We start from the raw sequence: 20,700 nt of genomic DNA on the forward strand, positions 1-20,700 counted from the left end.
TCGAAGGATTTCTCCAACTCCCCAGAAAAAAGCGATACAATAATGTACAAGCCAACCACACAAAATGAGTGGCTTTTCTGTGGGGCATTACTCGCGCAAGCCATTATCATCTTGGCGCTAGAGATGTAAGTCAGACATCTAGAACGGAGGAGTGATCTAGGTTAATCTCACTGTTACATACTAACATTCCTAGATATATTATATCAGAATGGCAGGTATGGGTCCGTCCCAATGTAATCCAAGTGACAGTTTCATACGTCGTGCCAATCAATCTGGCCATCTTCGTCTTTACTTGCGCCTACGAGCTTGTCCTTGCTATCGATGCGGTGCATCACAAAAATAATCTGTTGCTATTCGCTATATGCGTCAGCAATGCATGTATTCTTGCGTTCTCCGCGATGCAGCCGAATTCCCTGAAAGAAATCGCTCGGAGACTACCGACAGCCCGTGATAACGAAAGTCAGCCCTTGGTAGATCTCGATTTTGATTTCTGGAAGCGAGTTGGCCCAGCTCAAATTGCTTGTCCGATAATTTTTGGGATATGCACTTTTATTATCTGGTCATGCGCTTATCGGCTACATAAAGAGTATGCCTGGGCTATCTACCGAAGGATTCATGGTGATATGAGTATCAAGACTCGCTTTCTGGCCTACGAGGTGAGCTTACCTGCCTATCTTCTCTCTCTAAGATATGTACTAACAGTTGAACAGATTTACCTTGTTCTTATCAAGCTCGATTTCTACTTTATCGCGGTTTTTGTGGTCCAGTACGGTTTAATCGACGTACACTTTGAGGAGCCAGAGTTCGCCCTCACAATGGCTCTTCTACCTGCATCTTTCCTTATGATGGCGCTGGCTTTCTGGTGCGTTCTCAGGGAGCGGAAGATCGGAATGATAATGGTAATTGTAAGTCAAAGTGTTCTCTAAAGATATTACCGCCGTCTATACTAACACTCTCGACAATAGGTCTGCCACGCTGCGATAATTGCATATCTTATCAGCCGGATCATTGTGCTTTGTGGCAATGGGGAGCGAGCGAATACAGCAGACAAGGATATGATGCTACTATTCGCCTTTGTTGCTTTGATCCTCATGATTTGCACTTTGATATGCGCTGTAGTCTGCACGTTCAATTTCAATCATGGATTGAAAGAGGTTCTCAACGAGAACAGCTATAAGCGAGATACGCAGTTTGCGGCTCTCCCCGGCCGTACTGATCGATCATACTCGCCATATCACCGCCTCTCGCTTGGGTAGGATGCCTGAGAAGAACATTGATATACAAGACCGAGACTTGATGTCCATAGTAATAATTATCTTTAACCAATACAGCAATATCCACTGATACTAATGTCCATAAAAGTAACGACGAGTGTAGAGACCGTACTGTAAGCATGCTTATGTTTCTGTGTGGCTTGATTGGCTCACGCTACCCGCGAGGCTATGAAGCAAAGGTGGGTCAGGTGTGTATGAACACCAGATGAACCAAGTCCCATTAAGCGGACAAGGAGAGAGCTAATGATTTTGCACAAGGTGAAATGGAACCAAGATGATTTGGCGATCTAGTCAGACAATATATACACATCATGCCGGGGTCGATGACACAGCCCCTCCGACTGTCATCCCACAGACTTGCGATAAAGGAAAACAAATGATCAAAGGTGGTGGATGAGGTATCGAAAATGGGCTTTTCAGTTGCGGCCCTCCAGGAAGCCAGAGACGAAGTTGCGGGGCAGGCGCGCACCGGGGTCTTCCTCGGGCCGGAAGTACTTCATGACGTGGGACAGCTGCTTCCAGTAGTTGAGAGTCTCCTGGAACTCGGCGTGGCTCTGGAACAGGAGGACGTCAATGACGCTGAGTTGGCTGACGTAGCGGTGCTTCTCGAACTCCTGGCGGATCTTTGTGCGGATGGCGGACACGGGCATGTTCAGGGAGTACATAGTTTGGATCTCCGGGGACTGTAATTGATGTCGCAGGTTAGCTTGACGTTCAATTCGAGTCATGAACTGCCAATCCTTCTCTTAACAGCGGTTGCTCTCCATGTCTCCATTCTCCCAGCAAATCAAAAAGAATAAGAGCGGTGCTACCGCTGGAGCAAGGGCATAGGCATGGATGATCGTAGGGTAAACTGACCGCGCGGAGCCACTCTCGGTAGGACTTGAGGACACGGTTCTTGGCATCCGTAAGGTTGACGGCTATAGAGCAAGCAGAACGTCGTTAGCGACTTTGCACAGCTCACATCGGTCTTAATTGCAGGGCTCGCCTGGTGGGCGATCGAAACACCTCGAGGTGTGATCGACGGAGGGCTGGGAACGTACAAGAACGCGTCCGTTGCGCGAGGTAGGTAGGGTTGATGGTCATGTTGTCGATTGAGATTGCGTCCACTCAGTCCAGTGCAATTCAATCTCTTGGAGGGAGGGTGCGGGGAGAGAATTGGACGCTGGCGAGCTTCTGGGTGGTGGAGGTTTGACTGAGGTTGGGTGGGTGGAATCGGCGTTTCTCACCGCCTTCCTGATCCAAAATTTCTTTTGCAATTTTGATGGCGGCGCCGAGTCGCATGTTCTTGTTTTCTCTCGAATTATTCTGATTGACTCTACTATTTCCGGGAATTGAAATTGAAAGTCTTGATTAACCTGTTGTGACTCGATAATAAATCGATCTCCGTGAATACTCTACCTTTCCCGTCCGATTTGACCAAGTTTCGCACCTTTTTACGACTTTCGCATTCACAAAATGGCGCCCACCAGAGGGTCGTCCAAGGGTGCCTCCTCCGGAGGTGCCTCCAAGGGTCCCAAGGGTCCCAAGGGCTCTAAGCCTTCCGGCATGTCCTCTTCCTCCCGCGTGAGCAAGCCCAGCAGCAAGAAGAATGTCAAGCGTCCTCCGCCACAAGAAGTCAAGTCTAAGGCGCGCACCGCCCCGGAGAACTTGGCCAGGAAGAAGAAGAGAGTCTATACCGAGGCAGAGCTTGATCTTCCCAAGCTGAACCAGATCACACCCGTTGGAGTTGTTAAGCCCAAGGGAAAGAAGAAGGGCAAGGTTTTCGTTGACGACCAGGTTTGTCAAATTGCCTTCCATGGGTTTTGTCTGGATTAGAATTGCTTTACTAACACCTTTTTCTTCTTCTTAATAGGAGGGTATGATGACAATTCTCGCCATGGTCAACGCCGAAAAGGAGGGTCAGATCGAGTCAAAGATGATGAAGGCGCGCCAACTCGAGGAGATCCGAGAGGCCAAGAAGGCCGAGGCCGAGGCACGAATGAAGGAGAAGAAGTCCAAGCTCGACGCCGTGAAGGATACCATTCGGAACAAGAAGAAGAACAAGGGTGGAAATGACAGGGCTGCAGAGAGTTCTCCAGCTTCCTCAAAATCAGGCTCAAAGTCTGCCAAGGGAAAGCGCAAGAGCGTTTCATTTGCTTAAACGACCGAAACAAAAAAGTGGCTATTGTCTATACCATCTCCATGCTTAGACTGGGGTCTGGCGTTTGTGTGGGTTTCATGTTTACTTCGGATTCGAACCATTGTGAATAGCGTTGATCCTCTAATGGGAGCTGTCCCCCAAAGCTTGATGAATCACATTTAACTTCTGATCAAAATGGGGTTCTTCGTTTTATGGACCAAGGATGGAGGATCTCTCCAATTGTAAGATTCAATGGCTTTCTAATGTCTTGGATTATTGGCATCTTCCATGCCATTCATGGTGACTCAGTTGAAACAATAGGCTGGTATAGCTTCATACAGTTAGGAATCTTAACATCTTGATTCAATCTATGGTGATGTCCTCCAGCTATCGCGGTACGCCTTTATAATCGAGAACATACAAATTCACTATAGAAAGCGCTGTGAGCTAATTCAGACGTGACTGGGTCCATCGACATACGCACGCATTCTCAAGGAAGGTCCAGGCAGTGACTGACTACCAATCATTATGATACCTATGGTAGCTCCACCGGTAGTCAATGCAACCTAGGCATATCCTTAATGCTATGGTGGTGTAGTTACACTGTACTGACCGGTCAAACCCGGTAAAATCACCGGCGAATGCGGGGTATTTACATCAATAATTGCTATTTATGCCTATTTTCGGGAAAAGGGACATCCACATTCGTTAATCAGTCTTTGGCATGTTTTGGAAGTGTCACAGCCTGCTAAAAGGTGCATATCAGTGTGCACCAACATCCCCAGGCCCAAGACCACGACTTATCTGAAACCCAACAAGCCTACATTGACTATCAAAATGACCCAACCAACGCTCACAATCATCAAGCTCACCCCCGAAGAGCTATCAACTCGCAAACTAAACTCGCACAATCTCCAAGCAGCCCTACAAGCCCTCCACCAAGACGGAATCCTCGCTCTCGAAAACGCCGTCAACACCAGCCACCTCGACAAACTAAACGAGCGCATGATCCCCGAAGCCAAAAGACTCTACGCAAACACAAACACGCACCGCAATTTCGGCCCAGACACGGGCAACATCCAACAAGAACCAGTCGTCGAGAAAGACTTCATCTTCGAAGATATCCTCGCCAACCCATGGGCCACCTCCATCATCGAGCATATGATAGGACCAACCCCACAGCTACGCTTCTACAGCGCAAACACCGCATTCAAAGCAACGGGCCGTCAACCACCACACGTTGATGTGGAGTTTAAAATGCCCCGTATGCCATTCGGTTACTGCATCAATATCAATTTAGTCTCTACATCGCCCGAAAACGGGGCAACGGAGTTCTGGTTAGGCAGTCACACCGACACGGACGAAACCGTGTTCGATAGACAGGCAAATAACGAACCGATCAAATCTGAACTCCTAGAACAGCGAAGGAAGATCAGCCCGCCTATCCAGCCCGGTTTACCCAAGGGCTCGCTGATTATCCGTGATCTCAGGCTTTGGCATGCAGGGATGCCGAATCGGACGGATGAGCCTAGGGTGATGTTGGTTTCTATTCAGTTTCCGAGTTGGTATCGGAGTGATCAGACGTTGGTGTTGCCGAGGGTGTTGGAGGGGAAGATTGATTTTGGTAGAACGGTTCCTTATGTGAAGTGGGTTGGGGAAGATTATGATTATTTGCAGGGTGCTCATGATCATGATTTGACGTTGAAGCCATGAAGAGAGTGCAGGTAACATTGGGTGCAGGCTCATGATCTTTTCGATAGTTTTAAGGCTTGGGGCTTCTTGCACGACACATACCCTCAAATATGCTTCAACTTTCTTTTTTCTGAAAAATAATTCTATACTCGCTGAAGAACTCCGAAATTAGTCTAAATGTATATTGTATGTAAAACGAAGCCAAAATTCCGCGCAAGCCCCCAAAAAGCCAGGAAACATAATGGCCGCGGAAGATTTTGAAGATTTTACGTGAACGGTGCCGACATTACTTGGACAGCTTCATATCGAGCTTGCGGTTGACAGGGCGGAACTCGGGCTTTGGAGCCAAGTCAGGGTCTTTGTCAAGGCCAGGGTGGCTAGCGATATGCCCAGGGAGCTTCTCGGGATACTCAACAACGCCGGGGATGGACATGTCGAATTCTTGGGCCATCTTGTTCAAGAAGTTTGTCACCTTTATAGACATTAGCACAAATCCATATGATTGTAGTTAAATTCGTTGCGACTTACCGGCTTGACGAACCAACGGTCACCGCCGAGTTCGAACCAGCCGAGGTGGCCACCCCAGGAAGTGGTCAGCATGACACCGTATGGGGTCTGAGTCATTTCGTGGAATGGCAATGCATCGCGGGAAGCGATCTGTTCATGTTAGCGGATTGATCGTGTATCCGAGAGGGTTTGACTCACGGGATCATCCTCGGCTTGCACAGTAAAGAATGGGATGCGGATGGAAAGCATTGCGTCCGTAGAGGCAGCGTCACGATAGTAGGCACCCTCGGTCGGGTAACCCCATGTGGGACATTGGAGGGCTCTGTTTAGGTCGAGTTAGAATACATGCAATAAGCATAATTGGGACAGTTGAATAAGTAACATACCGATCAAACTCATGTAGATAAGTGATGTTTCTAATCGCCTCAGCATCGATGCGGGGGTTCTTAGACACTTCCTCAGCGTGGCTATAATTTCATTAGTGCTTGTGTTTCCAGTATGACAGTAAGACAAGAAAAACTTACGCTTCGAAAAGTCTCTTCATGCTTGAGCCCATCGTCTTGCTGTACACCTCCTTACCTAGCCAAGAGCTTTGCAAGCGAACGGAGCCGACATCCAAGTTCCAGGGACTGGCACAGAGCACTGCAGCCTTCAATTGGCAGTGGTCGCCTTCTTCGCCCAGATACTGCAGTGATCATGTTAGAACTGTAAGTCTTCCAGGAGAGTTCAGGGAGGCATACATTAGCCAGAATATTGGCACCCAGCGAGAATCCAATGCCGAACAAAGGTCGATTAGGGAAGGTCTTTCTAAGCCACTTCACGGACTGGCGCACATCCCATGTTGCGCGCGCATTATACAACACTCCCGTGCTGATTTTCGTCTGCGAGCAACCCCGCGAATTAACCACGCAGGCCTCCCACGCGCCATCAGCAACAAGCGGTGAAAGAACATGGCGCAAATACACCTCGTGCGACCCTCCACTCAACCCATGAAGAACAACCAGCATGGGCTTTGTATCATCCGAAGCAATACCAGCAAACTCCTCCTCCGAGTAAAACGACGTACGAGGCGGCAAACCAGATGGCTGAGTATACTTTCTCGCCTGATCCGTCAACTCGCCGTCGGGCGGCATCTCGTACGGTCGAACGACAAAGTCAATCGCATATGTCCCCGAGAACATAGCGCTATCCGCTTCAAACATCTTCCGCTTATAGTACACGGGAACACTATCATGTTTCAAGACCGTGTACATAGTCTGCAGATGACCATTGAACAACAATGGGTTAAGATGACAAGTGTCGGGAGTCACATCGCGACAGATATCAACCAAGGTTGTTTGCTCCTTTGCTCCTGACGGACTGGACTTCTTGGTCAGATAGAGCTTATTGTCCTTTGCGTGAAAAAAAGAGATTCGCCCGCTCGGGCGCACCCAAGAGAGAAGGCCCATTGCGATGAGACCCGATAAAAGTAGCGATAGGGGAAAAGAGTCGAGCAGCGCTGATGCAAAATCCGACATAGAGGATCTGTCTATAATGCGAGAGACCAAATAAAACACGAAGGGGCTAATGAGATTTAAAAAAGAAAGAAAGGCGTCCAGGAGGCAACATCTAAATCAGGCCAAGTCTTTTCCAACAAGAAAAAAAGCCTTTGATAGCAGGCAACCTCGGTACTTCCCGATCGGATCGGTGTGACTAAGCCCCGATCTCCGTCTGTTATCCTCCTATCTACACGTGATGCACGTGCTCGCCATCCCGCTGACTCGGACAGCAAGTTCTTTCCCCTCTTAGTCATCACCTTATATGATGCCTGAGGCTCACAACCCGTGAAGGAGGGTCACATGGGACTGATACCCCTCCAAAGACGACAAAGAGTCAGTTGACAGGGTCATCGTTAAATGAGACCGATGAGATGATGCAAGTACCCTATGGGGGCTGACTAGGCTGAATCGGCTAGACTGGAGGGGAGGGGCTGCTTTAGGAGGGCTTTCGAGTGATGATGCCATGATGCTCGATGCGGCAATCTGATTGCCGCATGCGGAACAGCCCTGGATAGCATCCGGCTTCCATGCTCGTACACAATGTAGATTGTCTACGCTTTATATCCGATATTGGGAGAAACATATCGGTGGCTTTTGTGCGCTGCATTTGGACCGAAACAGGGGCTGATAATGAGTGGGCAAGCTCTATTTGTATACATCCGTATCTATAATCGGTACGAAGTCAGAAGTATACAGCCCTGACCCCCAAGCCATGTAATGCTGATAACATTGCCAGCCCTACCGTGACCCCATCCCATGGTCCGTTTTCGTGCAACTTAATCTTTAGCCCGAGCCCTACTTCAAGGTCAACAGATCCAGAGGCTGGATTTATTAGGAACCCTTTCTTCTTTTCTTACTTATGATGCGGCTTTCTTTTCCGTCACACGATACATAGCAGCACCCCCTCTACCCATCGACTTGACGATATGATCTTTCAGCACAAGCCACCAACACATCATCTACCATTCTGACAAGCCCTAATCCTATAAAAAAAAACAAATCACTCATCACCACTCATGCGGGCTGGTCATAAAAGAACATTGAAAGCACTCTGTTCCCGAAACAAAGAACAGATGTCGCCCCTCTTCGCTATGGCTTTAAAAGCGTCCCCTTCCACCAACATGCCCGAACGCCTCCACCGAGCAACGGAAAAGCTTCGAACCGTCATGAGAATGAAGTCCTGGTCCCCTACCCGTTCGCGCAAGCAGCAGAAGGACGAGTCGGGCCGCTGCTATCTCATGGAACTCCCCACGGAGTTATTACTAGAGATAGTCTCCCATTTGACTCTAGTCCCGGAGGCGGCCTTTGCGCTGACCTGTAAGCGCATGCTTGCAATTTCCGGCGAAATCCTCAAATCAAAATCCCTCCGCTTCGGTCGAGACTTTGCGCCGCTTTTCCACCACTATCGGAATGGTCATAACTTTGTCACGCCGCGGTGGCAGTTTATCAATCTCTTGGAGAATTCGCGGTGGCGGGTATGTTCCAAATGCCTGAAATTACATCCCCGGACGGCATTTTCTACGCGCGAATTGAGACGCAAATCGGATCATCGATCGTGCAATGTGGGCGAGTTAGCTGGGATCGTGGACTTGTGTCCCTGCAAGAAGATCACTTTCCGCGATAAACTGGATCTGGCGGACCATCTTCGCATTCGGAAGATTTCAGTCAACGCCCTCAGGACACAGTTTGGAGACAAAGTCGGGGATCGATATTGCTGGCATTCATGTACAGAGCAGTACGGACCGACAGAGCTCAAAGTGTCTCTCTACCCGGAACTCGACGGTGAAGATCAGTTGATTATGCGGACAGAGTACGAACTCACGACTGTATCGGGACAAGTCGGTAAAGAAGAGTATATGACACCGCGCTTTGGATGCGCACACCGATCCGTCGATCTCTGGCTTTCAAGCGTCTACCAATCCACTATCTGCCGCCTCTTCGACTCTTTTTGTACCTCGTGCCGTCGCATTTCAGTCTGCGGCGCTTGCAACACGACCTTGAAGTGCCCGCGAAAACAGCCATTCCATTCTGAAGAGTCCGGTAAAGATACCTTTTACTTCTGGACACAGCGCAATCTCGGTGGCTCAAATCTTATTCCCGATGCTGCGTGGGGTTCGCAGCGCATTCATCCCGCGGAACCCTCGATCGGCGTGGAGAACTGCAATGAGCTGTGTCCTTGGACGGTACGGGAACACCCTCCTTTGGCCTTTTCTCCTAGTATTGGGGAGGAGGTTATTGAACCGGCGATAAACCCGCAACCTTTGAGTTCATTGTACTCGTCTATTCGCATGTTATAAAGCAGTCGGTTGTTGTTGTTATTATTCATGGGGTTTTTAATCTGCCGTTGGGGAAGCATTATATTATCAGCGCCTTGGAGTTTAAGAGGGGGTCATTTGCTTCTATTGCATTGGGTATCGTATGGTGTTATTTGGTTGAACGAGTCATCATGTACTAATTTTACTTGAGCTCATTTCATGTTTGTTTCCTATAAACTATAGAGCGTTCTTCATGTTATTGAGAACTTGACTTAATAATTCACCATTGAAACCTTCTTGAACCCCCAGTTTATTCTTATTATCAACATTCAAAGTCGAAGAACAACTTTTGATCCATGTTCAACATACTACTAATTGACCTTCAAAAAGTAGATGGAGCTACTTGTAGCTCTAGCACAGTAGGGTTCCATAATTTGGAACCATGATATGTTTTCAGGACAGTTGAACGATGGACCGAAGAGACGCTGACTGTATTATCAAGAAAGAAAGATGATTCGAATGACCATTAGAAAGATCTTTCAGAGGAAAACAAGTATAACCTATCTAGGAGGTTCGTTTCTCTCATCTCTGGTTCCATACTTAGTCCCGTTATCGCGATGCTTATCGCCTCATCAGCTGACCGCCGCGAGTTTCTCCGCCCCCGACGCGGCAGGCAATGGAAGTGCTTCACCATCGTGTCGATCGAGGATTATTGCGAAGCTCTTCTCAGTTGAAATATACGTCGGGGCGATGAGCTTCCCACCGCCCAATTCCGGTCAATATCCGCAATATATTCCTCCACCGCAGTATCAGCCTGGCCACGTCGCCCCGCCGCAGTTCCCATACAATCATGTCGCGGCTCCTTCGCCGTCGCCCTACGGCTACGGTAAACCGGCAGGCTATCCACAGGGGATGATGCAGCAACAACAGCAACAGCAGGTCTGGAATCAATATGGCCATCACTTTACGCAGCCGATGTCTCCACAAGCGCAGCACCACCAGCAGCAACAACAACAACAACAGCCAACCCTCCAGCCTGCAGCCCTCATCCACCCCCAACACCTCGCGCAACCCCAACATCCGGCTTTCTCTCAAGCACAGCAGATTTCGATGTCGCAAATGCAACAGCCTTCCATCTCTCAACCCCGACAATCTCCCATAGTCCAGCCGCATCAATCGCCCCTTCATCAGACACAACAGCCATCTCCCCGCATGCAGATGCAGCAACAGTCCCCCCGAGTCCAGATACAGCCGCAGCAATCCCCTAGACCCCAGTTGCAGCAGTTGCAGCAATCCCCGCGGCCACAATTTCAACAGCAGTCTCCGCAGCCTCGTGTTCAGCAGCAGTCTCCTCGGCCACAGTATCAGCAACAGCCGTCTCCTCGTCCGCAATTTCAACAGCAGTCTCCGCTCGTTCAGATGCAACAGCATGCTCCTCTGGTTCCGTCGCAACAGCAATCGCCTCGACTGCAGGTGCTGCAGCCCTCTCCTCGACCGCAACTGAAGCCGCAGCAGTCTCCACAACTTCAGATGCAACAGCATCAACAGTTGCAGCACCAGCAGTCGCAGCCAGCTTCGCAACCTCAGATGCAACAGCATCAGAATCAACAGCATCAGCAGCAACCTCAACACCAGCAGTCGCAAAACCAGCAACCGCAGCACCAGAAGCCACAACCAGCTCCACAACCTCAGATGCAGCAGCAGCCACAATATCAACAGCCGCAATACCAGCAACAACCATCCCCAGTCTCCAAACCTCAGGCGATCCCACATCAACCTCGGCCACCGCCTATGCCCCCGGCGCCCCCTCCATCATTGCCCCCAGAGTTGCCCCAGCATCAATTCATTAACCCGGCTGAGCTGTTTGTGCAACCGCCACTTCCTACCGCCCCTCGGTCACGATATGGCTCCTTATCTCAATATATCGACCCGAGCGAGTTGTCGACCTCGCTTGAGTTACCTCCGATGCCGTCCATTGCTTCCTCAACACCGCCACCAGCTGAATCCAAAGCTCCTCAACCTTCGCAAATCCCGGACCCGAAAGTCAAACCTGGTAGTCCTCAGCCAAAGAAGGACGATATTCCCATGCAATTGGATGCAAAGCAGTCAGATACACAGATAAAGCCTCCACCTGCGCCGAAGCCGGTCGTCAAGTCGGAATCTGCAAAATCTAAGCCGGCACCAAAGAAGGAGCCAAAGAAGGACGCGAAGAAGGAACCAAAAAAAGAAGTGAAGCAAGCCGCAGCTACACCCAAAAAAGAGCCCAAACAACCTGCGGCCACACCAAAAGTAGCCCCTCCAAAGGCAACCCCGCCAAACCTAGCACCGTCAAAAGTAGCACTATCACAAACAGCCCCGCCAAAAGTAACTCCACCAGACGCAGCACCAGCTCCAACAAAAGTGGCAACACCAATACAACCCCAGCCAACTTCTTCGCCCACACAGCATGCCGTTCCGCAAGTCATGATTCCAGCACCGTCCCAAGATTTTCGCTCCAGCAGTCCAAAACCTATTCAGAAGAAACCACAGCCAAAGAAGCAACTGCCAAGCCAGCAGACCACTGACAGAATTACAAAACCGACTAAACCTCCGGTGGACTACCAAGTTTTGCTACTCTCACTGGCGGATGAATACTTGAACGCTGCGCATCGTCATGGGACTAAAACGGCCCTAGTTACCAGCCAGGCAGATGTTGAGGAGTACTACAAGCTAGTCTCAACGGGGCTTGGATGCTTGGAGGCAGTTTTGAAGGTTGGTCACATACCCGGTTTACCCGATATAATTTTTTGCTGACCATTTTATCACGTTCCAGAACTGGCGGTTACAACCTCGCAAGGAAGCCCTCGTTCGACTCCGTTATGCTCGGACGTTGTTCGAGGAAACTGACAATGACCTCGAAGCCGAAACTGCTTTAAGCAAGGGTGTATGTTTTCATCTAAATGCCCCCCTTCATACGACCACCCAGCTAACCGTCTTTGTACAGATTGATCTTTGTGAACGGGTGAGTTATAATTCTCTTTGATGGAAAGTCGTCCAGACACTGACTCTTCTTAGAACCGTATGCTAGATTTGAAATATAGCATGCAGCATCTTTTGGCGCGCATGCTCCATAAGACCAACCCCAAGGCTTCCCTGAAGGCGGTCGACGGCATGATCCAGGATGTGGAAGCGTACGTGATATCTCCCTTCTCCACCGATTTTCTAATTGCTAATGTTCTTTCAGATACCGCCACGCTGCATGGGAGTATACCTTTCGCTTCCTCCGTGTGACATTGTCGCTATCTTCATCGTCACACCAAGACTCTGTCCAAGCACTCCAACACTTGAACAAAATTTCGGCCATGGCTAGTCGCAATGGAGACAAAGCTGTCGCTGCAATGGCTGCCGTCATCGAAGCCTTAGCGCATTTGCAGCAAGGTACAGGATCCGATGCCATCGAGCAAGCACAGCGTGCCGTGGCCGTTGCGCGTAGCCATCAATTAAATGATGAACTTCGACATATCCCGCAACTTGTCACCCTTACCCAGATGGTTGATATCTGCTGCAGCCTGTTGGAGTATGACGTGCCTCAGGCTTCTCAAAAACTGAAGGTCTTGCAAACCTTGGCCGATGAAACGCTTAATGACCCGAACTGGCGTGCCGATGGGTCGTTCTCCATTCCTCTGAATGGAAAGTCTGCTGGTCCGTCTTCCATTGACACGGGTGATATTCTTCAGGTGCAGAATGGCATGGTCCTGCTTAGCTTCAACTGGCTTCCCCAGCATGATCTCTATGCACTCTCATACTTCTTGAGCTCGATCACGCTGAGTGCCAAGAACTCTTATGATGGTCGGAAAGCGGAGCAATTCCTCGACGAGGGGCTTCGGATGGTTCAAGGTATGTCACAATCTCAGGTTGTAATCCCCCTTTTAGCAAGCAGGCAAATCCCTAACCTATGCTCTCAGGAGGCTTCACAACTCCACAAGAGATTTCCGAGTCAATGGTGAATGCTACCAGACGTGTCGAATGGCGCCGGTCCCTTTGCTGCAATTTCCTTCTGCAGCGAGTCTTCCTAGCCTGTGCCCGAACCGACTGGGAACTGGCAACCCATTCTCTGAAAGAGCTCCGGCAATTCACCCAAGAGTGCGGTCCCAGCCTACCCAGATCCATCGAATGCTTAATGGAATACGCCGCTGGTACCATCGCCCAGGCCACTGGCGATCTAGCACGAGCATTGAACATCTTCCAATCTCCCTTGCTACTACTCTCACCATCAGCTAGCAAGATAGCACGTAACGACCCATGCCGCGACACATGTATTCTCGCCGCACTCAACACTATCCTCATCATCCGTGATCCCTCTCACCCAGGCCATTCCCATCTCCCAACCATCCAAGCTACCCTTGAACCCTTCTGCCAAAACGGACCAAACAAATACATCCAAGCAGCATACTATCTTGTCTGCGCCACCGTGCAGACAGAATCCACCATTCAGACCAAGCAATTCCTCCAGCATGCCCTGCAGTCTGCTACTACCATCAGCAATTCCCAAATCACCTGCATGACCCTTACATTCATGAGCTGGAAGTACTTCCGTGGCGTTGTCGGCGAACAAGCCGAGAAGAGTGTCCGAGCTGGTCGTGCCATGGCGAAACGAGCCAATGACCGTCTTTGGGCTAGTGTCACGGATGAGATGCTGGCTGAGACACTCGAGCGACACGGTAAAGGCGATGAAGCTCTGAGTGTGAGGGAGGAGGGTCAGCGACTGATCACGGGTCTCCCGCCTAGCTTGAAGCGTCCAGCTTGAGAGTGCTGCTTAGGACGCTGCCAGGTCTATAATGTTTTGTTATTTTCCATGTTTATCTTATGAGTTCCTTATGATCTTCTTTGGACCGGCTCTTCATTTACGATACCATTCATAGCTACATTGACAAGGCGTTACCTCTTCTTATTTTGCTGTCCAACTCTTGCACAATGTACGTATTGTATCAACAAGACATAATCTATCAGGACAGAACCCTGGAATAGATACAAATATCTTTCAATTTCATCCGATATCATCGTTATATAGTACCCTTATACAAAGATAGATTCGGAAGCTCTTTTGAACTGAGCGTCAATATGACACCCTTCCAGCACTCCTCATTTGCAGCAATACCTATATGGTAAAAAAATGGTAAAAAAAAAAAACACCCCACATCCATGCTAATGTACAACAACCGTGGTATAATCAGAGCGACCCAAAAGATCAGAGTCAGAGTCGAACGGAAAAGAAGCAAAAGGAAAACCCCCAAAGACAAAAAATGGGAGAAAAAGCAGCAGAACACCACCCTAGATACACCATACCCACAGGACGCCTGCAGCATCGCACTCAGAAACCCCCTCGAAAAGAGAAAGAGGAGGGGCCCCGGCAAGTACCGCTTCAAAAACGAACCAAATTAAGATTAAACCCGCAAACAAAGCCTCGCCGAAAAAAAGCGTTGCGAGGCAAAAAGCACGCAAAAAGGTGTCGAGTGTCAAGTGTCGACACCAGGGATGGGCATTCGCTTCATCAACCAAGACCCCCCCAAACCCCCCGAATCCTCCTCGCAAGCTGAATATCCTTCTGCATAATCGTAACGCGCTTCGCATGAATAGCACACAAATTCGTATCCTCGAATAAATGCACCATAAACGCCTCCGCAGCTTCCTGCAGCGCCTGAATCGCGTGCGACTGCCAGCGCAATTCGGCGCCGACTTCGGCGGGGAGAAGGTCGAGGGCGACTTCACGGACTAGTCGGGCGAAGGGGAGTTTGGCGATTAGGAGGTCGTAGGAGCGTTGGTAGCGGCGGATTTCTTTGAGGGCGACTGTGCCGGGTTTGTAGCGGCGTTTTTTGCCTGTTGGTGTTGGGTCGCCGGCTGAATAATGTGTGAGAAGATGGATCTTGGAGCTTGGAGAGCCTGGGGTGTTAGGGGAGTGTATGTTAAGACGTACGTTGTACATTTGAAGCGCGCTTTCCGGCGGTTTTCTTTGCTGCTGTTTTGCGCGCGGCGCTGGCTGGGCTTGCGGCTGCGGTCTTTGCTGCGGGAGCTTTTGCGGTCTTTTTTGCAGTTGGTGGCATTGTGATTGAGTGATTGATATGTAAACTCGTGTGCTTCTTTTTGATCTCGATGCGCGCGCAGTTTGTCGCGAGTAGTGGGCGTTTCCTGGGCGATCAATTGAGCTGAAGATATCCGAGTATTGAGGTGTTTAACTGCAGGATATCCGCGCACGCGTCGAGGGATGTCGCCCTTGCAGGAAAGCTGTTGTAGTGGGAGCGGAGGGAGTGTGCAGGAGGCAGAAGTGATCCCGAATGTACAGTTCCAAGACACGCGCGGGGAAGTCCAGCAATTTGAGGGGGATTGAAAAAAATGCGAGAACAAAGCAGCGTGAAATGGAGGGGGCTGGGGGGGAAAGGCCAATATGAACACTTTCGTCCTTAGCGCCCAGCCCCCGTGATTTTGGCGTTTGACGCGTCGCGATCACGTGATGTGATCGATAAGATGAGTATCGGCTTATCGGCTTATCGGAGACCCTCCCGGTACTTGATAGTCCGACTATCGGTCTATCTGGTCTTTACCTTTCGGACTTCCCATCCCCACCTGGCCTAAACATCACACGACAAGTTGACAATCCCTCTTTCCTCTTCCACTGACCAACAATCATGGCCGATCTCTGGGGAAACAACGGCCAAATAGCCCAACAATTCCCCCTCGAACAATGGTTCTACGAAATGCCCCCCGTAACCCGGTGGTGGACAGTAGCCACCGTGGCGACCTCAGTACTCGTCCACTGTCACATCGTGACCGAATTCCAACTCTTCTACAGCTTCCGTGCCGTCTACGCCAAATCCCAATACTGGCGCCTCCTAACCACATTCCTCTATTTCGGAAAATTAAACCTCGACCTCATCTTCCACGTGTTCTTTCTCCAACGATACTCCCGACTCCTGGAGGAATCCTCCGGCCGGTCCCCGGCGCAATTTGCCTGGTTGATTTTCTACGCGATGACCTCGCTTTTGATTATCTCCCCGTTTCTCTCGCTGCCGTTCCTGGGGACCGCGTTGAGCTCGAGCCTGGTATATATCTGGGCGCGGCGGAATCCGGATACACGGTTGAGTTTCCTGGGACTGTTGGTGTTTCCGGCGCCGTATTTGCCCTGGGTGCTTATGGCGTTTAGTCTGATTGTGTACCAGACTGTGCCTAAGGATGAGATGCTGGGTGTGGCGGTTGGTCATGTGTGGTATTTCTTCAATGATGTTTACCCGACGTTGCATGGTGGTCATCGGCCGTTGGATCCGCCCATGTGGTGGCGTCGGCTTTTTGAGACGACCCGGACGCGCGAGCGGCCGACGGATGCTATTAATGTGAATCCGGACTTTGCTGCGGCTGGCGCGGGAGCTCGATGAAGGCATTTGTTGGGTCGGGTTGATCCATTTCATTAGTATTGTACACCTGTCCGGGTTTCATTGAGAGATGCGGAGGAATGGCAAACATGATCACACATCGATCTTTGCTTGTCAGCATTCGTCGAATATTGCATTCGACTGCGGAGGTCTTGGATGCTAGGATTGGCGCATCCTATTGCATGGTATGGACTGGACGGACTATCATAACTCTGTCGGTCAGGTGGTACAGATGCTCGAGATTGTACAAGGGCCGGTTCCTATACATTTTTGTGCCAAAGGTATGGTCGAGGTTGAAGGATGGCGGCAGATGGCATGGTTGGAAATTTATGCATGTTTATTTCAAGTTGGTCACAGCGAAGATACCCTATTAGCTTTAATCTCGTTCACTCGTTATCTATTCAAATGAGAGTACTCAACGTAATAATGCCAAGCGGGAGTATGTATGTAGAAGGGAGATTGACTATACGGATACCTCGAGAATTCTCAAGGCTCTGGAAGTCCTCCTAATATTAGTTTGTTAACGAAAATTGAATATGGATAGGTTTCAAAATGAATGAAGCGAGTAACCAAATGATCAACCTTGCAGACTGTATTCTTTGACAGGACTATGCACATCGGATGAATTTCAAGATAAGAGCCCAATACTAACATCCAGCACAGTCCTTCACTTTCCATAGAACAGACCCACTATCTCCTCCAAATCCTCAATACTTCCTATTCTTAGCCTACTTATCTTCACAGCCTCGCCCACATCACACCCCTCCCGACACAGCCCCCAACTCCCAACTCCGACTCTGATAACATCATTACAGGCGTCCCGCCTATGTAGTCCAGGTAACAGCCAAGATCCAGCCAAGCCCAACCCAGTCCTTCATACATACTCATACATACCCGAATAATCAACCACTCGCATCCATCAAACCGATCACTCGATGCAAATAAGCAGCCCCATTGGCGGGGCCGTATCCGAGAATTTTCGTAATCGCTCTATCCGACATACAGTATATGACACGGTGGTTTATCAAGTCAAGTTCAAGTCAGATAGCCTAAGTCCTGAATAGGTGCTACACAGCGCAGGAATGAGAGGGTTGTGAGATATAAAATGAGATCAGCGAAAGCACCGTGCCCACAACAAACAGGGTCCTTTCCGGCGCCACGTCGTTGGGGGCGTTGATGGAGGGAAACGTGGGGTGATCGGGTTAGCTACGTAGTGGATACTCATACATACTGTACAGTGTCGGTTAGGTGTATGTATGTATTGGCCGACCATGATCTGTAGATACACTTAAACGAGGACGGTAAAACAAGATAACTTCTCTACACTGAAGTAAAAATTAATCATTCAGAGTTAAGTACATACTTGCATCGTAGCTATGATGCTATGCGCCGTAGGAAGTTTGTCCACGCGGGCCGCTAGTCCACTTCCACTCACGTCATTAATTGCGACCTAAGCGCCGATCTTGAATGGAAAGGGCAGGAATAGTATGGAGCGAACCGAACCGAGTTTGCGGAGAGGGATCATTGTAAGTCAAAACTGGATTACTGTTTGGTAGCGACTTGCGAGGATGTGAGGAATTTTGCCGATCAGGGGATTTGATGGAGATTCTGAAAGTCTGTATGCTAGAGTATAATAGCGGTAGAACTTCCAGAATCAAGATTAAAAGATAGAACATAACTTAGAACATTTGTATCTGAGTATAGTCAACCCAACCTCATATCCATCTTGAATACTAGAGAATACATATATTCAACAATTCAAGGTTCAACCTCTCTCTAATCGAGCGGAGCCAATATCCAAATCGCATCCCCGTCTCTGTCTCCATCGATCGCAAAATCCCCGCGGAGAAAAATCAAGCTTACTGCCACCGTTCGAACCATGGCTGACATGAGTCGACTAACTATGTAAAGTAGAGTGTTCGCAGTGCGCACGCCGGAAGTGGAGCGTAATGCGAGACCGAGGGATCAACCAGTAATGTTTCCCTTCACTTGTTCAATAATTCCCTCTCTGGTCTAAACGTTTAGTTACATAGTCCGTGGTTTGACTAGGACCGTTGGGTGCCATTATTTGGGGGCTGTGGGGATGAAACAGGGGAGCAACTTAGCAAATGAGGTACACTAAACCTTGTTTGGTTAGACCCCTTGGCCCGTGACGACGCGTTGAGGGGGGAAGAGATGGGAGTTTTACTGAGTGATACGAGGGTACGAGTACGGCCGTAGTGGAGTGGATAATGGAGTGTTACAGTACAGTACAGTACATAGTCATACTGTACGGAGTACGAGATCGCTAGTTCCTTGACCAAGCATATAGTCGAAAGTGTACTCCATACGGAGTAGAGAGAGGGGCATCTCTCTTATTATTAAAGTATTATATTCTGTTCTTGATCAACCTCCTTACACCGTGCACCACATTACCTTTCAAAAACCACCCATGGCGCATATAAGCTTGGCAAACTAGAGGAGTGATGAATAAACGCCGCCGACCCAATCGTATAGTATTATTGGGTCGGAACAAATATTTCAAACATAATCGACAAGATCCTTCGGACGAATAGACAACCTCTTTAGGTAATCTTTGAGTTGTATACCGCATTTATCACGATCAAATTTACAAAAACTTCTATACCTCATACTTTCTTAATTAATGTCACCGGTCCAGCATAATAGGCTTATCGGCTGACCTTGACGCAATACCGCAACGGTCGCAAGCCTCGGAGTAGTCAACCGGGGCAACCGCCACACGGGAACGGGCTGAATATTGCCCGTAGGCCGTAGGGGGGCCGTAGGTGTTGAAGAACTCCGATCCCCGATTTTCTGCTTATGTACTCCGTACATAACCTCGGTTGTAAAGAAAAATTTTTAAGCCTTCCTAAGGGCCTAGGAGTTGTACATAGTGTAGGAAACAATGGAAGCAGTGGCACCAAGTGGCACCAGTACCAAAAACAGCAGATCTCCGGCACACGATAGGAGCCTCGAGGCGTAGCCAAGCATTGGAATCTGAGGTATCAGTTTGCCCCAAAGGGTCTAGAAAGCTGGGCTAGAATGGAATACAGCAGGTTATGAGCCGGAGTTTATCTCCGCTTACATGATTGAACAGACGGAGGATTACCTATTGTAGTATTGTAAGTTAGTACAAGATGAAACTTGACAGAAAAGTCGTGCCTATATGCTGTACGTAAATAGTATTTGGCGCCAAGGACAGATTATATAGGGCCTTCTGCATGAGATAACAGTATTTATGGAATATACTCCGTCATGATAGATCCCGTCATAACTTGCATGATGGCTTTCATCAGAGAATATTCAGCCTGTTACTAGTGTACTGCCGAGGATATGCATTATTATCAACCTGTATGTACGTGTGTCTTTCGCTAAAGATAACTCCTTTCCCTGGTTAGCTCCCGTTGAGCGCCACATGCACTGCCCGGTTCGGGTTCAGGCTTGGGGCTTGGAAAAGGGCTTGGGGGCGCAAGGCAGCCAAGTAACCACTATGAGAAGAAATATGGATAGCCTGTGTAATCTGGCCACCACTGGATTAATTCTTACGGGCGGGAACTATGATTACCGGGTCGTACGGATAGAATACAATTAAAATACAGTTATCTGGAGTTTGCCCCACCGGATTCTCCCATCCACCAATCATAACCAGCCAGTCTGAAGTGGAAATCTGCCACAGCCACTGAGCCACGCACTGAACTCAGCCTCGGCGCAGTCACGAACCTGCATCAGCACTTGGTATAACCAAGGTCTTGGAAGATGAGAGTTTTAATACAGCGTACTACTTATGTATACACGTATAGAAATCATCATCGTCGTAACTTTACAGTATAAACCATGGATTCTTGTAGTTCCATTCCCAGTTCCTTTTTGTCTTTCGCTGGTAAGAACTAAAACTGAAAAAGAAAGAAA

General features: G+C 49.1%; 9 protein-coding genes across 9 annotated transcripts; 6 read left to right on the top strand and 3 right to left on the bottom strand.

The window, feature by feature from the left end:
• Positions 1-42: 42 nt before the first annotated feature.
• On the top strand, positions 43-1,256 carry N7473_013351 (uncharacterized protein; the record flags this gene model as incomplete). Its single annotated transcript, XM_057159290.1, has 4 exons — positions 43-125; positions 194-656; positions 711-905; positions 966-1,256. The coding sequence occupies 4 exons, from the start codon at positions 43-45 to the stop codon at positions 1,254-1,256; spliced, it is 1,032 nt and encodes a 343-aa protein (XP_057002026.1).
• A 434-nt stretch (positions 1,257-1,690) lies between these two features.
• Positions 1,691-2,360, bottom strand: N7473_013352 (NADH dehydrogenase [ubiquinone] 1 alpha subcomplex subunit 6; the record flags this gene model as incomplete). Its single annotated transcript, XM_057159291.1, has 3 exons — positions 1,691-1,957; positions 2,133-2,194; positions 2,318-2,360. The coding sequence occupies 3 exons, from the start codon at positions 2,358-2,360 to the stop codon at positions 1,691-1,693; spliced, it is 372 nt and encodes a 123-aa protein (XP_057002027.1).
• A 214-nt stretch (positions 2,361-2,574) lies between these two features.
• Positions 2,575-3,713, top strand: loc1. Its single transcript, XM_057159292.1, has 2 exons — positions 2,575-3,053; positions 3,130-3,713. The coding sequence occupies exons 1-2, from the start codon at positions 2,733-2,735 to the stop codon at positions 3,415-3,417; spliced, it is 609 nt and encodes a 202-aa protein (XP_057002028.1). The 5' UTR covers positions 2,575-2,732; the 3' UTR covers positions 3,418-3,713.
• A 520-nt stretch (positions 3,714-4,233) lies between these two features.
• On the top strand, positions 4,234-5,109 carry N7473_013354 (phytanoyl-CoA dioxygenase family protein; the record flags this gene model as incomplete). Its single annotated transcript, XM_057159293.1, has 1 exon — positions 4,234-5,109. The coding sequence occupies one exon, from the start codon at positions 4,234-4,236 to the stop codon at positions 5,107-5,109; it is 876 nt and encodes a 291-aa protein (XP_057002029.1).
• A 126-nt stretch (positions 5,110-5,235) lies between these two features.
• Positions 5,236-7,208, bottom strand: N7473_013355 (putative hydrolase, alpha/beta fold family). Its single transcript, XM_057159294.1, has 6 exons — positions 6,336-7,208; positions 6,120-6,280; positions 5,982-6,062; positions 5,794-5,917; positions 5,617-5,745; positions 5,236-5,560 (listed from the first exon to the last, which is right to left on the bottom strand). Exons 1-6 carry the CDS (start codon positions 7,110-7,112, stop codon positions 5,375-5,377), a joined length of 1,458 nt encoding a protein of 485 aa, XP_057002030.1. The 5' UTR covers positions 7,113-7,208; the 3' UTR covers positions 5,236-5,374.
• Positions 7,209-8,206: 998 nt separating this feature from the next.
• N7473_013356 (uncharacterized protein) lies at positions 8,207-9,430 on the top strand (the record flags this gene model as incomplete). The annotated part of the gene is made up of 1 exon (XM_057159295.1): positions 8,207-9,430. The coding sequence occupies one exon, from the start codon at positions 8,207-8,209 to the stop codon at positions 9,428-9,430; it is 1,224 nt and encodes a 407-aa protein (XP_057002031.1).
• A 708-nt stretch (positions 9,431-10,138) lies between these two features.
• On the top strand, positions 10,139-14,174 carry N7473_013357 (uncharacterized protein; the record flags this gene model as incomplete). Its single annotated transcript, XM_057159296.1, has 6 exons — positions 10,139-12,139; positions 12,201-12,311; positions 12,372-12,389; positions 12,443-12,558; positions 12,612-13,264; positions 13,333-14,174. The coding sequence occupies 6 exons, from the start codon at positions 10,139-10,141 to the stop codon at positions 14,172-14,174; spliced, it is 3,741 nt and encodes a 1,246-aa protein (XP_057002032.1).
• Positions 14,175-14,918: 744 nt separating this feature from the next.
• On the bottom strand, positions 14,919-15,468 carry N7473_013358 (histone H3 family protein; the record flags this gene model as incomplete). Its single annotated transcript, XM_057159297.1, has 2 exons — positions 14,919-15,265; positions 15,342-15,468. 2 exons carry the CDS (start codon positions 15,466-15,468, stop codon positions 14,919-14,921), a joined length of 474 nt encoding a protein of 157 aa, XP_057002033.1.
• A 582-nt stretch (positions 15,469-16,050) lies between these two features.
• Positions 16,051-16,794, top strand: derA (putative ER-associated proteolytic system protein Der1; the record flags this gene model as incomplete). The annotated part of the gene is made up of 1 exon (XM_057159298.1): positions 16,051-16,794. The coding sequence occupies one exon, from the start codon at positions 16,051-16,053 to the stop codon at positions 16,792-16,794; it is 744 nt and encodes a 247-aa protein (XP_057002034.1).
• Positions 16,795-20,700: the final 3,906 nt, after the last annotated feature.

This window comes from Penicillium subrubescens (assembly GCF_028828155.1).
Source record: "Penicillium subrubescens strain IBT 31985 chromosome Unknown utg000014l_segment0_segment0, whole genome shotgun sequence".
Classification (NCBI taxonomy): Eukaryota; Fungi; Ascomycota; class Eurotiomycetes; order Eurotiales; family Aspergillaceae; genus Penicillium; species Penicillium subrubescens.

Excerpts from the sequence above, each read along its gene's own strand:
- loc1 (XM_057159292.1), top strand. The coding sequence starts at position 2,733 with ATGGCGCCCACCAGAGGGTCGTCCAAGGGTGCCTCCTCCGGAGGTGCC. Across the intron at positions 3,054-3,129 it reads AGGTTTTCGTTGACGACCAG|GAGGGTATGATGACAATTCT; the intron begins GTTTGTCAAATT and ends TCTTCTTAATAG.
- N7473_013355 (XM_057159294.1), bottom strand. The coding sequence starts at position 7,112 with ATGTCGGATTTTGCATCAGCGCTGCTCGACTCTTTTCCCCTATCGCTA. Across the intron at positions 6,281-6,335 it reads GTGCCAATATTCTGGCTAAT|TATCTGGGCGAAGAAGGCGA; the intron begins GTATGCCTCCCT and ends TGATCACTGCAG. Across the intron at positions 5,561-5,616 it reads ACCGTTGGTTCGTCAAGCCG|GTGACAAACTTCTTGAACAA; the intron begins GTAAGTCGCAAC and ends ATGTCTATAAAG.